Source organism: Felis catus, chromosome A2 (genome assembly GCF_018350175.1).
Source record: "Felis catus isolate Fca126 chromosome A2, F.catus_Fca126_mat1.0, whole genome shotgun sequence".
NCBI lineage: Eukaryota > Metazoa > Chordata > Mammalia > Carnivora > Felidae > Felis > Felis catus.
In genome coordinates this window covers 124,128,442-124,146,467 of record NC_058369.1, presented here as the reverse complement: position 1 = coordinate 124,146,467, position 18,026 = coordinate 124,128,442, and the positions used below count along the sequence as shown (strand labels likewise).

Here is an 18,026-nt window from a genome sequence, read left to right as displayed (position 1 = left end):
GAATAAAAGCAACATGGAATACCTAAACAGGCATTGAAATGTACACTGGTATGCAAATGTCATATACTAACTCTTAAACTATCTCAATCAGGAATACTTTGTAAAGAAAAAAAAGCCTTTACTTGCAGTTGGATGCAGAATGACTATGAATTAAGGCAGATCTTGCAAGGTATTTATTAAAATCAGTCCTATGGTTAATATGAAAGCTTAATGTATATGAATTTTACCAATTTAGCAAAGATATAGTAGTGATCCAATACATCTAATATATCTAAGCTCTGACAAAGAAAAAAACTATTATATGGTCTGTATCCATCAGGACCTCCTAAGTAGTTGTAGAGATTCATATACAAATAAGTACAATTCAGAGTGCCCTGTGCCAATAATAGAAGATATACACATAGTACCATGGGAACATGATGGCAGACACAAGTAATTGGAATGGAGGAAATATGTATGTTTTTGATATAGGTTCAGGAGAAGAAAGCTAGGTTTTAAAGAATGAGTGAAAACCCATCATACTGGTAAAGGGGTAAAGGCATTATGGCAAAGCCAACAGCACATGAAAAGGCATGCAGTAAAAGAGACATGAAAGGCCACGACAGGAGTTTAGGAGAGATGCATGGCAGGGAGGAATGAGTCATGGGAAACGAGACAAAAAAGGTAGGAGGGTAAAGATCTCAGCCTTGTAAAACCATGCTAAGAAATTCCATGGGCAGTTTCAGCAAATATGTCCATACCATTTGAGAGTGACCTGCAAAATCCCTAAGTCTCCAACAGTGCCAAATAATTAGACCTCACATTCCAACCTTCATATAGGATTGTTTTACTCTTCCCAGTTCACAGTATCAGAAATAGTATGCACTGGTGACTAAAACATCAGCCCAGACCTGGGCCTGCTATAGATCCAACCTCAGGCAATTAATTACATAGGCGGTTCATTTCCTGCACACACCAACCTACTAGAGGAAGATATGGATATTAATGAGATTGTCGTAAACATCCAAAGCTTTTGAGCTGTTTGAAGCTTCTTATAGAACTACAAAGCATTATTATTTCATCCAGGAATAAGTGAGCCCCTAAAGTGGCCTCATTAACATCAAACAGCAGGCAGAGACACAGCCAAAATTGACTCCTGATTTCCAAATCCAGACCATTTCTCTTCCTGGAAGACAACTCACAAGAGCATTTTATTACTAAACGTAATTGACAGTAAATTTAGATGATGACAAACTTACAATACCATCTATTTTATAGTTCTTCCCTAAATCCTCTTTCTGTGTCCAATAATGTACATGGAAACCTATTTCCAAAACCAAACAATTCCAGGCAGAATAGGAAAATTCAAAATAAAGAAAACATTTGGTGTTTTTTTTTTCTTACCACTTGAATGTTCAGTGATAGAAGCTGAAGAATAAAATTCCCTTGTTGTAACTGCTGAGAGAATAATCAGGCACAGTGTAGTAAGATTTCACGAAAGAGTGTGTCCTATGTGTTTCTCAACAGAAAGGCACTAATCACAAATACATCAAGTCCAGATGAATGGTAGCACTTTTTGACCGAATAGCCACAAAGGCTTAGCAGATCCTGTGGAGCACCAATGACAAACTCAACCATATAATTTAGTGCTCTTCCATGCCACATCGTAAAAACCAGCAGCAAGTAACTAAAATATGGATTGAGGTGTCACAGAATACAAAAGTAAACTCTCCAAAATCATTTATTTTCAAATGAAACATATACCTCAAAGGTACCAGGAGATTTTGGAAACTTGATATTTAACCCAGAGAACTCTACCAGAAATGGAAGCTCCGGATACAGAGCATTACTAAATTCATTACAAACAGAACTAAAACATTCTTAGTTATGCCAGGAAGGATCACTTTAATTGAAAGATACCAGCAACAAAATAGAAACTTTCCTTACAACTTTTCACTCCTTCGTCAAGTTATGGTTAAACATCTATGTTTGGCAATGTACAATGCTAGGCATTACAGGAGTCACAAAATCCCTGCCATCAGCCCTGTCAATGAGAAAAAGAAGCAAATATGTAATATCAGTTAAAGTGTGATGACTACTTGTGGAAAGAGCAGAAAAACTACTCCGCGAATTGAGAAGGAGGTGTTACAGCTAGGTCAGGAAAGAACTGAAGGAGAGAGGGGAGGCTTACGGACACAATTTCCATATACAGAAAAGAAAGGAAAAACTTCAGAGCGTAGCGTGAGCAAAAGAGGAGAAAGAGAAAAGCATATCTGTAAACATATCTGGAAAACAAACATTTCAATTTGGCCAGAGCCTAAGGCTAGTGAAGAATACAATATTCTTTCTACAATATTGCCAATTAAACTCTACAAGTACATTTTTTTTAATATATGAAATTTATTGTCAAATTGGTTTCCATACAACACCCAGTGCTCATCGCAAAAGATGCCCTCCCTCTTCAATGCCCATCACCTACCCTTCCCTCCCTCCCACCCCCCCATCAACCCTCAGTTTGTTCTCAGTTTTTAAGATTCTTTTATGCTCTGGCTCTCTCCCACTCTAACCTCATTTTTTTTCCTTCCCCTCCCCCACGGGTTTCTGTTAAGTTTCTCAGGATCCACATAAGTGTGAAAACATATGGTATCTGTCTTTCTCTGTATGGCTTATTTCACTTAGCATCACACTCTCCAGTTCCATCCACGTTGCTACAAAGGGCCATATTTCGTTCTTTCTCATTGCCATGTAGTACTCCATTGTGTATATAAACCACAATTTCTTTATCCATTCATCAGTTGATGGACATTTAGGCTCTTTCCACAATTTGGCTATTGTTGACAGTGCTGCTATAAACATTGGGATACAAGTGCCCCTGTGCATCAGTACTCCTGTATCCCTTGGGTAAATTCCTAGCAGTGCTATTGCTGGGTCATAGGGTAGGTCTATTTTTAATTTTCTGAGGAACCTCCACACTGTTTTCCAGAGTGGCTGCACCAGTTTGCATTCCCACCAGCAGTGCAAGAGGGTTCCCGTTTCTCCACATCCTCTCCAGCATCTATAGTCTCCTGATTTGTTCATTTTGGCCACTCTGACTGGCGTGAGGTGATATCTGAGTGTGGTTTTGATTTGTATTTCCCTGATGAGGAGCGACGTTGAGCATCTTTTCATGTGCCTGTTGGCCATCCAGATGTCTTCTTTAGAGAAGTGTCTATTCATGTTTTCTGCCCATTTCTTCACTGGGTTATTTGTTTTTCGGGTGTGGAGTTTGGTGAGCTCTTTATAGATTTTGGATACTAGCCCTTTGTCCGATATGTCATTTGCAAATATCTTTTCCCATTCCATTGGTTGCCTTTTAGTTTTGTTGATGGTTTCCTTTGCTGTGCAGAAGCTTTTTGTCTTCATGAGGTCCCAATAGTTCATTTTTGCTTTTAATTCCCTTGCCTTTGGGGATGTGTCAAGTAAGAAATTGCTGCGGCTAAGGTCACAGAGGTCTTTTCCTGCTTTCTTCTCTAGTGTTTTGATGGTTTCCTGTCTCACATTCAGGTCCTTTATCCATTTTGAGTTTATTTTTGTGAATGGTGTAAGAAAGTGGTCTAATTTCATTCTTCTGCATGTTGCTGCCCAGTTCTCCCAGCACCATTTATTAAAGAGATATTAAAGGATATTCATTCCTGCTTTGTCAAAGATGAGTTGGCCATACTTTTGTGGGTCTATTCTGTCGTTTCTATTCTCTTCCATTGGTCTAACTACAAGTACATTTTAAAACACTTATCGAAAGCCTCTCATCTACTTAGCAATGTACTAGGTACATGTAGGAGTGTGGCGAAAGATGTGTAGCAAAGAGAAGGAGAGAAAATAAAGTTCATCATAGGTATACTTCTTCAGGGAACCTCCCTCCACTGAACTCCTACTGAGAGGTCCCACCTCTAGGCCTCCTCAGTATCCTATGCACAGCTCACTAGAGCCTCTATCACAGTAAACTCAGTTGACTGACTTGCCACCTCCCACACTTGCTGGCGTACTGTTTGAATACAAGAGACAGCTCTTATCTAACTCTGCATTTCTGGTAGTTGGCATAGTGTTTGACACAAAGAAGCCTCTTGAAAAATATTTGCTGAATGAATAATTGAATAAATGAACTAACTTATTCAGTCAGTGAACAGATGTTTAAGATAGATTCTGCTCTCAGGAATCTGATAAAGCAAGACATACTCTGGAATATTTCAGCAGAATACAAGAAGGCAATATATGGTATTTGGCAAAAATCAGTGTTTTAGGCAATAATATATCAAGGAGGTGAAAAAAATGAGGATAACTGAACCAGTTAACTTTAAAAGTCGCTTCCAAATCTGAATGTCCACATCAATGAAGGAAAAATGTGACCAGATCATACAGATCACTGAATGTCAAGATATGAAGCTTTCAATTTTTTAATGGGAAACAAAACTTATCTTAAAGAGGTATTTTAAAAGGGTAGATTATAAGAAGGATCCTTCCAGGTCTAGATCAGAAGAAAATCAGAAATCCAAGTGAGGAAATAAAGGCCTGAATGCCAATGGAAATGGGAAGCAAAGGCTGAATACAAAAGGGAAAAAAAGTAGAAGCATGAGGATTTACTGACTAAATAACTCTGACAAGTAAAGGAAAGAAAAAGAGATAATCCAAAAAGACAATCCAAAATTTAGACAAACATTGCTAAGAGAATGGTGGTACCTAAGCCCCTTCCACCCCCCTTAAAAAGCAAACAATTCTCTCACTTCAAAAGAAAAACAATGCTCAAAGTGTATTCTTGAATTAGAATCACCTAGAGTAAGTGTTTGCAATGATGATTCCTGGGTCTTATCTCCAAAACTACTAAATCAAAATCGAGTGTACTGGCAATTGTGAATCTATAAACGTGCATTTTGTAACAGGCTGACCACGTGATCCTCATGCAGACTAAAGTTTGAGATTCACAGCCTTCATTATTCCTATCTGAATATAATTGAGCTTGCTTTAAAGTAATTAAATATCAGTATCAAAAGTGAAAACAAATTATGTCTTATAAGCCTTTCATATTAACTGATTACATTCTATTAACTGAGTATAAATAGATGAAGCCTCAAAAGAACAAACCTACAGTTTTCATGCTTCCTCCAATCCTAAATAGCACCAGTGATTATCATTTAATTTAATCTATTAAACTTGAAAGCATATATGTGATATACTATTTAACATTATAAATCCTCTTAATTGTCATCATTTCACAATAATCACATATCCCATGCATTTTTACCATTATAAAAGATCCACATAATGGATATGGTGTGCATTTTTAGTCCTAGATGGAGATAGACTTAATAGATTGGTATGTTGGTAAATTACCATAGTTCAAAGAGAGTGAGCTTCTTTGAGATTAAACTTACACATTAAGGAAACCTACACATTGCTTCCTCATCCAGTCACTCCTGGAGTTATTACCAAATGAATTCCTAGGCACATATTTCAAAGACTAAGTCATGGAGCATTCAAATCTTTGTATTGTGACCCCAGCATAGCACTGCCAGTATCCCTACTTGGCAGGAGTTGAGGCAGAGACCTGGGTGGAAAACTGAAAAGCAGATCTCCTCAATATTGCTTAAGCTCTGGCAGGCTTGAATGAATTATACAGATATTTTTCTCAACCTCTCAAAATAAGTATATTTTATTTCTTACCAGTAGCAATGCCACAATTCATTCGTCCCCTTTGGACAAGAGCCATTCCTTCTTTAGAAGGAATATAATATAATGATATACTACCTCCATCAGTTAACTTCTGCTTAGTCACAAACATTTGCTTATGTTCAGAGTTTTGAATCTAAGAAACCTTGACAATAATTCACAAAAGGTAGATTTCCACTTATGAACGGGATAGTACATTAACTTGCTATTTGCACAATATTGAAACATGTAGACAAAAATTTATAGCTGTTGCCTGATGAATTTCTATTTTCTTCCCTCCTTGGGAAAAATCATGCAACCAAAAATAATAAAATGAAAATCTATAATGAAGTGTTGCCTAGATGTTAAGTTCTAAATATTGCCATCAGTACGATAACAACAATAAAGTTACTGAAGATACCATAATCCTCCAAGTCTGTTTCTTTTCCCAGCATGAATTTGTACTTTCTTTTCCCTATTCTCCCATCCAACAAAAAACATACCCTCCAAAAACTCAAAATCTTGATTTTTATTGAAATTTAGCTGGTAGAGGAGACAAAAGTCTCTCTCAAACACAGTTCCCCCAAATCAGTAAGAATTTCTAGCAAAAACGATCATTGGTTTTCATACGGTCATTTTCGTACTTCATTTCTACTATGAATTATTCTTTAAAAATATTCATAATAACACTTGTATTTCTTGCCAGTATTCTTTCTATGTCACATATTTTTTATAAAAATCATTCCATATACGCATCTTTGTATCTGGCTTTTTTCACTCATACTGTACTCTATTATTTTTAATTCAGGGATAGTCACAACAATTAATCAGCATTTTCTATGGGGTGGCAACTTGACATACATTCAATCCTTTTAACAAGCTTGTTCAAAATAGCCATTATTCCCACAACTTCATGGGCAATTAATCTTTGACAAAGCAGAAAAGAATGTCCAATGGGAAAAAGTCTCTTCAACAAATAGTGTTGGGAAAACTAGAGAGTGACATGCAAAAGAAACTGGGCCACTTTCTTACATCATACACAGAAATAAATTCAAAATGGACTAAAGACCTAAATGTGAGGACTGAGACCATAAAAATTCTAGAAGAGAACAAAGGCAGTAACCTTTTTGACATCAGCTGTAGCAACTTCTTTTTAGATATGTCTCCTGAGGCAAAGGAAACAATAGCAAAATTCAACTATTGGGACTACATCAAAATAAAAAGCCTCTGCACAGCAAAGGAAACGATCAACAAACTAAAGGGCAACCTACAAAACGGATGAAGGTATTTGTAAATAACATATACGATAGGCTTAGTATCCAAAATATATAAAGAACTTATAAAACTCAACCTTCAAAAAACAAATAATCCAATTACAAAATGAGAAGATGTAAACAGACATTTCTCCACAGAATACCTACAGATGGCCAACAGACATGTGAAAAGATATTCATCATCACTTACCATCAGGGAAATGCAAATCAAAACTACAATGAAGTATCACCTCACATCTATCAAAATGGCTAAAATCAACAACACAATAAACAAAAGGTGTTGACAAGGATGTGGAGCAAAAGGTACCCTCTTGCACTGTTGGTGGGAATGCCCACTGGAGCAGCCACTCTGGAAAACAGTATGGAGGTTTCTCAAAAAGTCAAAAAAATTTATAAAGGTTAAAAATAGAACTATGCTCTATGATCCAGCAATCATACTACTGGATATTTACTCAAAGAATACAAAGACACTAATGCAAAGAGATACATACACCCTATGTTTATAGCAGAATCATTTACAATATACAAGATATCGAAGCAGCCCAAGTGTTCATCTTTTGATGAATGAATAAAAAAGATACAGTATGTATATATGTGTGTGTGTGTGTGTGTGTGTGTGTGTGTGTGTGTGTGTATAGAGAGAAGTACAATGGAATATTATTCAGCCATTAAAAAGAACGGAATCTTGCCATTTGCAATGGCATGGATGGAGCTAAAGAGTAAAATACTAAGTGAAATAAGTCAGGGAAAGACAAAATACCATATGACTTCACTCATATGCAGAATTTAAGAAACAAAACAAATGAGCAGAGGGAAAAAAGAGAGAGACAGATCAAGAAACAGGCTCTTAATTACAGAGAACAAACTGATGGTTACCAGAGAGGAGTGAGGTTGGGGGACAGGTTAAATAGGTGATGGGGATTAAGAAGTACACTTGTGATGAGCACTGGGTGATGCACGAATTGTTGAATCACTATATTATATACCTGAAACTAATATAATGCTCTATGTTAACCACCTGGAATTATGAGAAAAACTTTAAAAGCCAAAAAATAAATAAATAAATAAATAAATAGCCATTATTATCCCCTTTACAGCCAGGATAAGGACACTGACCATCAAACAGCTGCTCATAGAAAAATGAGGATTCCAGTCAGGTCGACCTCTCTCCAAATCCTTTATCAATCTCTACACTATACTGCCTTTCAAATATTTTACAACATATAAATGATATCCTCTAAATCACCACAATTACAATTTTATCAAAGAAACTAGTCTTTTTTTAATATTCAGCTTTTTGTAAAAAAAAAAAAAAAATTAATCAGCAATATACACACCAAAAGTCATGATTCCAAAGATTCAACATCCAAACTTACTTGTAACTTTCCACTTGTCGACAGGAAGAGACAGTAATGAAGGAATCAGTACGAGAACTGTAAGCAAGAGGGCCAGGTAAAAGAGAACCAGGGAGAAATCTCCCAAAAGCATAGCTTTCCTGTTCAAACACCATCAGCATCCCGTCCATAGACTGGATACAAATTAAATCTCGACCTAAAGAAAAATTAGAGGAAATTAGGTGACCTTTTTATAATGGTTTTCATTTATCACTATCCATCACAAATATGTCATAGTTAATTTATCCCCAGGGTCAATACAAGCAGCTTAAATTTTAAATTTTTTTTTCAACGTTTATTTATTTTTAGGACAGAGAGAGACAGAGCATGAACGGGGGAGGGGCAGAGAGAGGGAGACACAGAATCGGAAACAGGCTCCCGGCTCTGAGCCATCAGCCCAGAGCCTGATGCGGGGCTCGAACTCACGGACCGCGAGATCGTAACCTGGCTGAAGTCGGACGCTTAACCGACTGCGCCACCCAGGCGCCCCAAGCAGCTTAAATTTTAAATTACAAACTGATAAAGCTATCAGATTACTATATATCAGTATATATACATTTCCCAATTTTTAAATTATTCAGATGTCTATATCTATAATTTTAAGTATACTTATTTTCATTTACTATAATGCTAAAATCTCTAGCTCAAGATAGATAACCTCTAAGAAAAATCATGACCCTTGTAAGATATCATTTTTTCCAAAATCAGAAATAAAACTGTTTAGCAGAGGCTACTTCTCTTCTTTATAGGTCAATCTCATACTTACACATCAGTTAAACACAACAGATCAAATCCACAGACATGTATTAGGCACTAGTTGTACACAAATCACAGTGTTAACTACTACTAGAAATGAAAAATACTAATATTGAAAAATACCATTCACTGATTGAATTGTTTCCTGCCCTAGAAACAGACAAAACATCTATAAAATACATATCAAATAACTCAAAAAAGGCTAACAGTCTGGGCTCAGTCTGGGCTCCGAGTAGGAGCAATTACTAGCCCTATCCATCTGAAAAAGAGAAATGTCGTATTATAAGGTATTAGGAGTTATTAAATGGATTTAATATACTTTGGTATTGCTCAGTCATTTGCCAAAAAAAAAAAAAAAAAAAAAAAAAAAAAAAAAAAAAAAAACTTGTGCCAGAGATGCTGTTTCCTCTAGTAGCCATTCTTTTGATACCTGAATTATCACTAGACACATGGCCATGCAGCACACAAGCTTACTTTCCTATTTCAGATACAAGCCTATTATAGATATAATTATATGATTATGTTCTTGCCAGTGAGATAGGAGCAGAGGTGATATGTACAACATCCAGATATGCCCTTAAAAGGACTGAGTATACACTTCTCTCTGCTGTTCCCAGCATGATGGTGGGGCTGGAATAGCTATCTTGGCCTCACAGAAAGAAGGCACATATTGAAGATAACAGACTCCTCCCCCTCCCCACCCCCACTACAGCCCTGGACCACTTTATCTCCTTATCTTTCTTATTTCTTATTTAAACCATCATTAATTTTGCATCTTTGTTAATGCATTCAAATGTCTGTATTGTAAATAACACAGAACTTACCTGAACCTAAAGATTGGAACAACTGGGGTAATTGGAATATGACCACATGTTAAAAAAAAAATTAGGAACTGTTAAGTTTCTTAAGTGTGATCATGGTATTATGATTATGAAAGAGAACGTTCTTTATTGGGAGATATATGCTATAATATTTATGAGTGAAGTAGCACAAGATCTGTACCTTACTTTTAAGTGGTTCGTTAGAAAACATCTGTGTTGTATACACATGCATATATACATTGACAACTATTGACTCTAGATGGTGGAAATATGGTGTTCATGTTACTTTTTCTGGAATTCAAATTTCTTCACAATAAAAATATAGACAAAATAAAGCGTTTAAATATATACCTTTTGTATATAAATGCACTTTCTTAACAATCAGAGAGGGAACTGAACATTAGTGAATTGAGTGGGACCGGGGAGGAGAACAATAAATTTAATCTTAATAAGTCAAGAATCAGAGAGACAAAAAAAAAGAAAAAAAAAAAAGGAATCAGAGACAAAAGAAATCCAATCAATAAAAAAATTATGCAATGACTCTGACCTTTGATGGCGAATATTACTGTAGCCAAAATGTATTCTTGATGTCTGTATTATTAAAGAATATGAGGTCAGAGTATGTGTATTTCCAAGTAGAAGTGCCAACAAAATTTGAATTCATTTCAGTATGTTGAATGTCACTGAACTACAAATCTTCAGACTCCCAAAGACCTAAAATAAGTGGTCCTTATAATGTAGGTTCCAAGACCACCAGCATCAGCATCATCTTGGAAATGCAAATTCTAGGGCTCCTCTCTAGCTCTACTAAATCAGAAACTCTAGTGATAGGGTCCAGCAATTCTAGGTTTTACCAAGCCCTAGAGGCTATCTGATGCATGCTAAAGTTTGACAACCACTGCCTTAGCATGGTAAAACAAAGAGCTAGAGCTTGAAAAAAACTTGAGCCCCAGAGAAAACTTGGCTCCTTAGCATGGCACTATATGAAGTCTTATTTCCTGAAATTCTAGCAATATAGAAGAGAGTGTTTATACTGCAATGTCCACATGGGCTGCCTCCAGAGTCAGATAATCTGGGCTTTGAGTCTAACTCCACCAATTATTAGCTGTGGGCTCCCGGCTCAAGTCTCCCTATCTGCAAGATGGCACACCTACCTTAGTTAGCTTTTGTGAGAATTAAATGAAGTAATGGATGAAAACTAAATCCAGTAGGTGGCAAATACTCCATCACATTATTAACTTTATAAGTATTTTCTAAGTCTCATACTACATGTGTATTAATGTTTAACTACCTGCTGATTCCCACATACATCATAATGGTGTATGGTTCCTTGATTTTGCTTATATTATGACCTTTCCCCAAAAAAATCTTACATTTATTCTCCTGGTCTAATGAACATCTGCTGGCAGCCTCTTGGTCATCCATTCTCCTCTCTTCCTATCTCTAGTCATGAGATATGAAGAAGACTAACTATATTCTAAGCTTGACAATAGGCCCTGGCTTACCAATTAGTGTCTCACTAATCACAGTGATTGGTTCAGGGATAGGTATAATTTACAGCTAAAATTAACTTTCTGGGTTTAGCTAGAACTAGAGAAAAACGTACTCTTCCCCCTGAGGAATATGTGAGGAAGATAAAAGTCTCAAACCACAGAGGTCATTTGGCTTTTGCAAAGGAACAATTAAGAGAAGGCCATGGAAGACATGTTTGAGCCACAGTATCAGGTCTCACTTGGAGCCAAACCTACCTGGGAACATTTCAGGGAATAAATTCCATAAATACTGAAGCCACCTTGAGCCACTCCGGCCCTGAATCAAGTCAATCAACCCATTTGTCCTCTGAGAGACATCACAACATTAGGCTCATCTCTTTCCCCCTCAACCACCCTCCACGTGTGATCCCATCCTCACCTCCATCTTACAACTAATCATCAATGGAAATGATCTGTTTTTGTGTTTCTTGTTCACCCTAAACTAAACGCAAAGGCAGGAGCCATGTCTTACTCATCTTTGTAAATCCAACAGCGATAAAATGCCTGGCACATAACAGATGCACTAATAAATGTCTCTTAAACTGAAGTAAGCTAGGCAAAATAATTTATTCATCTAAAGTTCAGATTGGCTGAGATTTTATTCTATGTGTTTCACATACTGCATTTGAAGTATGTGAAAAATGCTTTATTTATTACAATCCTGGCTGCTGATATTTAGAAAAATGTAGGGATCAATCCAAAACATTACTCAAAAATAAATAAATAAATCCTTCAAATCGCTGCTTTGGAAGCCACTTCAGAATACATACCAAAGGCTCCCCTTACAGATAATGGGAACAGAAAGAACAGTCCAGAGAAGCCATGAAAGTTTTGTAGTTCTGATAAAACACAGCCAACAGGAAGCCTTCATAAAACCGATAGGATTTCAGGAGCTATTTAAATGACCTAGCCCTGAACTGTACTCAAAGAGTCCTTACCACATGCTCAGTATTCTATTAGGAGCTGTAAGAAATATAGAAAAACAGGAATAAAAATTACTATTGACATTTACTGAGCACCTGTTCTATTCCTTCCTTTGTACTAAACATTTACCCAGCAAATTAGCTATAATCTTTAATAACTCCAAAAGGCAAACAACAGTCCCATTTGACATGAGAAGACTGAAAACCACAGAGCTTAAATAATTTGCCTCATGCCAAAGAGTGAGAAAATGACAGAGCTAGGACTCAAATGAAATCTCACTCTGTTATATCTTACATGTTCCCGAGGAGGCTCCATTATACCACACTAGATCCATTTTAAAAATTAACATAAGCTAACATATAAAATCGAAGTGATGTGAAACAGACTAAGTACTACAGACCATCAAAGAGCTTCATTACAGTGAACAGTCTGAGAAAGATTTCATGAGGTAGGATGTATCCCTAGACTGAGAAGGATAGGGATAATGAAGAGCATTCAAAGGTATGAGTAGAGAAAGTTTTGGGGAGGGAAAAGGAACTTACTAGAAGAAGACGCAGAAGCAATTAGACTTGACCTAGTGCAATGCAACAAGTTTTACCAACAGGGCATGAAACGTAAAAGCAAGCAGTAGATTGAAAAGATGACAATACCTTAATGATGCTTCCTCAAAAATGATGACTTAACTATACAGAGAAAAATAAAATAGCTTTTAAAGTTGAAATAATTAGGAAGGTTGGAGATTTCATCAGAATTTAAAATCTGGATATTTATCCTATTGATCTTTAACCATGATGAGAAAAAACTAATCATTGTGATTTCAAACCTTATTTGCGAGATCTGGGAAAGAGTTGAGAAAGGACTTAGCAAAATCATTTTGAAAGGGTATTAAAAATCATTCTCTTTTCATTTTCAAAGGCAAAGAAAAATTTCGTGTCTGTAGGGATGGGGAGATGGAGGCACGAAAGTTCTATTATGGCAGCCTTGCAAAATGAACACAATAAATACTGTGTTTCATTTCCTGATGTTAAAATATCATGTAGCCAAGCTTTAACATGATGCACAAACATGTTGAACTGACTGTTTAATTAACAGTTTTCTCTACTAAATTATAATCTATTCATTAAAGTGGTGTGTAGCACTGTGTGTGCATGCATGCGTGCATGTGTGTGTGTCCCCATGCTCACAAGTTCTTTTTACCATGCATGACCCAGAGCACTTTCCATCATTCACTATTATAGCAACAAGGGCCCCATGGTGGGCAGTCCTGAACACCATTTCCTCCATTTCTCTGCTGTCTTTTTCTTCCTGTGGAATCTACACAGCAAAGTAGAATGGCATACATAAAAGAAGACTACCATTACTCAGCATGCTACATGTTTTCTGAATCTCTCTATGCTCATATTTCTTTTACACATTGAGTAAAAATACAAGTGAAGAAATGCAAATGTGACCTGTGGCCAAGCATATATTGCACTTCAGTGTGCAGCTGTCAAAAATACTTGGTCTTTCTCCAAGCCTGAAAAACACATGAAAAACAGCTGTATAGGTAGTCAAAAAGGCAGACAGGAAACATCAAGAGACTGATACATAAGAACAGAAGAGTCCAACAGTCTGTGGAACTTCCGCTTGCTCCTTTTACACATGCACACACGGAAAAATTTTTGTTGTTGTTGTTACAGAAAAACTGAAACACTAACTCATTAATCTTTATTGCAAACCTAACTCAAAAATCATACAACATGCTTGCTATGAGCAAGGACATAAAAATGTTAAGGGCAGAATTTCAACAGATACTGACCTAAAAACAAATGGTGGATGCATTTCTAGGGCTTGCAGGATTTAAAAAAAATTTTTAATGTTTATTTTTGAGACAGAGACAGAGTATGAGCAGGGGAGAGGCAGAAAGAGAGGGAGACACAGAATCTGAAGCAGGCTCCAGGCTCTGAGATGTCAGCACAGCACCCGACATGAGGCTCGAACCCACGAACTGTGAGATCATGACCTGAGCTGAGTCAGACACTCAGCCGACTGAGCCACCCAGGAGTCCCTAGAGCTTGCAGGATTTTAAATTCACCATTAAATATCATTTTTGTACTTTTTTTTATTTTAACCTGTTTTATTTTTTATTTCTTAAAGCATTTTTGTACTTTTTAATTCATATCATATAAATAAAACTACCATAATTTTGAAATACATGATACTATTTGATTATGCTTAATAACTAATAATTGGCAATTAAATGAATGAAAGAATAGCTAGCTTCTTTCTTATTACTCTCTCCCTCATATTTTTTTATTTGAGCATTCTAAAAGCAATTAGTGTCTGATAATAATGTAATATTCAAGGAGATTCTAAGTTTAAAACCTTAGTTATATATAAATAAATAAAATTTAAAGCCCTAACCAAACAGAGGAAATCAACAAATAGAACACATGTGTTGAGCTAAATAGCTAATATTTTTAAATATGTACCAGGGAAAAATTACACAAATTCTCAACTATTATTCAAGAGTTTCCCCCAATAAATAACTTCATGAGACTAATTACTTTAAGACTCAAGAAAATAAAAGTTGAGTCTACATACTAACTCTTCCTATGAACTTGCCTTTTGACATTTTAATGTGTCTCATTTTAATAGGTACTTTAATAGCCTTACAAAGACCACTAGTGTGTGTTCGACCAAGCTATTTATCACAATTTTCCCCTTAAACTGTGAACAAGTTTAATAACATATTATAACGAAATTACAACCATTCGTTAAATTAGCATTATATGTGATGGATTCAATATGAATGCAATGTTAGAGTTTAAATGAAGGCCCTAAACATTATATTATCACTTGCATAAGATATTGGGTGAATTACTTTGTTCAATGTAATGATCATGAAAGGTCTGATAACATTCTCCAGAACTCACATTCAATGAACAAATTCCACAAACATTCACTGTTACACCTAGTACATGCTAGGAGAGCCACAGCTGCCACCCTCAGAAAGGTCAGTGAATATGGGAGTTAACCAGTTAAATATTATAATTATGTAAGAACAGAGGCATATTAGACTAAGTTAACAGGCAATGCAACTTGGTTAACAGCATCTGGAAGAATCAAGAAAAGCCTCAAAACAGAGATAACACCTGGGTCTTGCAGGTTGAGAAAGTTTGCCAGACCATCAGAGAAACAAAAGCAGAGAGGGCACACTGCACAGACACATGGATCATAAGAGAACTACCTTGGGAGAGGAGTGAGAACGGTGAACTCTGGGGGAGGGTGTTAGGTGGAGGGAGACTGCTGATGAATACGGCAGGGATGCTCATCGGAACTGATGGCAAAGTCACAACCACAACTTGAGACCAGAGTTGCTGCATCCTTATTTTAGCCCTGAAAGCTCTGCCAGTTTCCTTACTGTAAAGTAGTGGTATGAAAAGATTATATGATGTTGCTATAAGGTAAAATACAATGAAAATATATAGCACCTGATCCTGATAAGCATTCAATAAGTGGTAAGTAAGTAATATCATTGGATTGCCCTCTTCCTTACAGACCAAATCATGTGAAAAAAAACCTTTAAGCTGAGAGGAAAAAGGTGCTTCAGAGCAAAAAGGGCAAGTTTAATGTAAGAAGGAGTACTCAATCGGAAAATTATCCTTTTTGTCAAAGCAAAGGGTCTTTAAGAATTTAAGAACTATGGAAAATCTTTCAAAGCTTAGGTCTGTGTGAACTACTGGCTATTCAAGATGATTTTTTGCCTATTTTAAGTTTACTTTCCCCAAAACAGCAATTTCCCTCACAATTAAAATCTCTAAAGAAATGTACTGTGAGTGTGAAGGACTCCTGGGTGGCGCAGTCGGTTGGGCATCCGACTTCAACTCAGGTCATGATCTCACAGTCCGTGAGTTTGAGCCCCGCATCGGTCTCTGTGCTGACAGCTCAGAGCCTGGAGCCTGTTTCGGATTCTGTGTCTCCCCCTCTCTCTGCCCCTCCCATGCTCATGCTCTGTCTCTCTCTGTCTCTATGTCTCTCAATAACAAATACACGTTAAAAAAAAAATTTTTTTTAAAGAAAAAGAAAAGAAACGTATTATGAGTGTGCCAGAAAGCCCTATCTGGGAATGCACTGTCCCTGCCTCCACATCCTTCCCCCAACACACACATATCTATAATCTTCCCTCACCTCTTTTATTAACGTTTTATGCAGGATTACCCTGAGTGACATAAGAAAGACAAGACAGATGATGTCATACAGGATGCTTCTTAGCAGCATTCTTTTCTTCTCTCTCATAAAAAAAAAAAAAAAAAAAAAAAAAACCCTTAAAGAATATAATGTTGGGGGTATAAGATTTTTAAGTAACTAGTTTCAAAGTGAGGTAGATGTCTCAAGGTAATTCCTGTCAGTCATGATAGGAAACCAAAAACCAAAAGAAAATACTAACAAACAGAAAACATTTTAAATACCTCTTCATTTTGTACAAATACTCTTCATTTGCAATATTATCCATCCCATAAAGCAATAACCCCAAAAGCTAAACATTTGCTTTTTATATATTGTTAACTCTCTTAATCCTAAAATCATGAGTGTATCCAAAGAAAGAACAAAAAAACTATAGTCTACACTAGAGTCAGTCAAGCCAATTAAATTAGGTTGTGAAAAAAATAACTAAAGGCAAGAAATTCCCAGCTGAGGTTCAGCTTCATCTAAACTCATACAATTTTTAAAAAGTAAATAAAAAAGAATTAGGGATAAAGACAACGGTAACTTTAAATTTCCTGAACTGTCAATTCTTATCACAAAGTTTGATGTGCCATTTAACCATTGTTTGGTCTAATAAATTTCCTTGGATTCTTCTAAAAGAAGCAGCTAAAATACCTTATCTTTAATAAAACTCATAAAAACAAATACACCAAAGCCATCATCTTAATATACATATACAATCATGTTATCAACCCATTCAAAAGCTTCAAAGGTACTCCAGTGTCTCCAGAAATAAGTATAAATTAAAAAGCAGGAAATCAAAAAAACTCTTTAATGTGTCTGCCAAATGAACTTTGACTACTCCCTCTCATCCAGTCCCAACCACCAAACACTTCAGGTAACATAAGCCTGCCCTAAATGTCCTTATGCATTTGTTAGTGTAGTTCAATTAATCTCAGGTGTCACTCTCTTCCTTAACATCACAAAATCCTTCTACACATCCTCTATCTCAGGACACATCCCCATCACTTCGAGGCCTTCTCCAATCCCCTCTAGGCATAAATAACCCAGTCTCCCTCTATCCTCAGTACATTCTGCATCACTCACTATTAGTGCTAACAAGATTTTTCCTGGTGATATGGTGAAATTTGGCATCTCTCTCTCCCATATCAAACTTCCATAAATGAAGCATAAAATTCTTGAAGATATTTTACTTTCATTATCTAGTTCACAGTATTGAGACTAATCCCTTATATGTTGGGACCCAAAACATCTGTTCAAATCAACTAAACCATCACAAAATTAAAAACCGATGTCAGACTGTAGTACTAGGTACCAGGATGCCAATGATCCTCAAGTGGGCCAAGATATTTAACAATATCACCATATTCACAAGAAAACACCTTAAGATCTGGCAGTATGCATTATTTACCATATCTCCCTACCCCAAACAGTCCCTAGTATATAGTAGAACTCAAC

The 18,026-nt window shown here is 36.3% G+C and overlaps 1 protein-coding gene across 13 annotated transcripts in view; it reads right to left on the bottom strand.

Annotated features, from left to right (window-relative positions):
- Positions 1 to 18,026, bottom strand: part of BBS9 (Bardet-Biedl syndrome 9) — a 448,679-nt gene that overhangs the window by 329,790 nt on the left and 100,863 nt on the right. For all 13 annotated transcript variants that reach the window (XM_045052590.1, XM_045052584.1, XM_045052588.1 and 10 more), the window contains one exon: positions 8,309 to 8,483. In XM_045052590.1, coding sequence (XP_044908525.1) covers positions 8,309 to 8,483 — 175 coding nt within the window. The remainder of the gene's footprint in view (positions 1 to 8,308; positions 8,484 to 18,026) is intronic.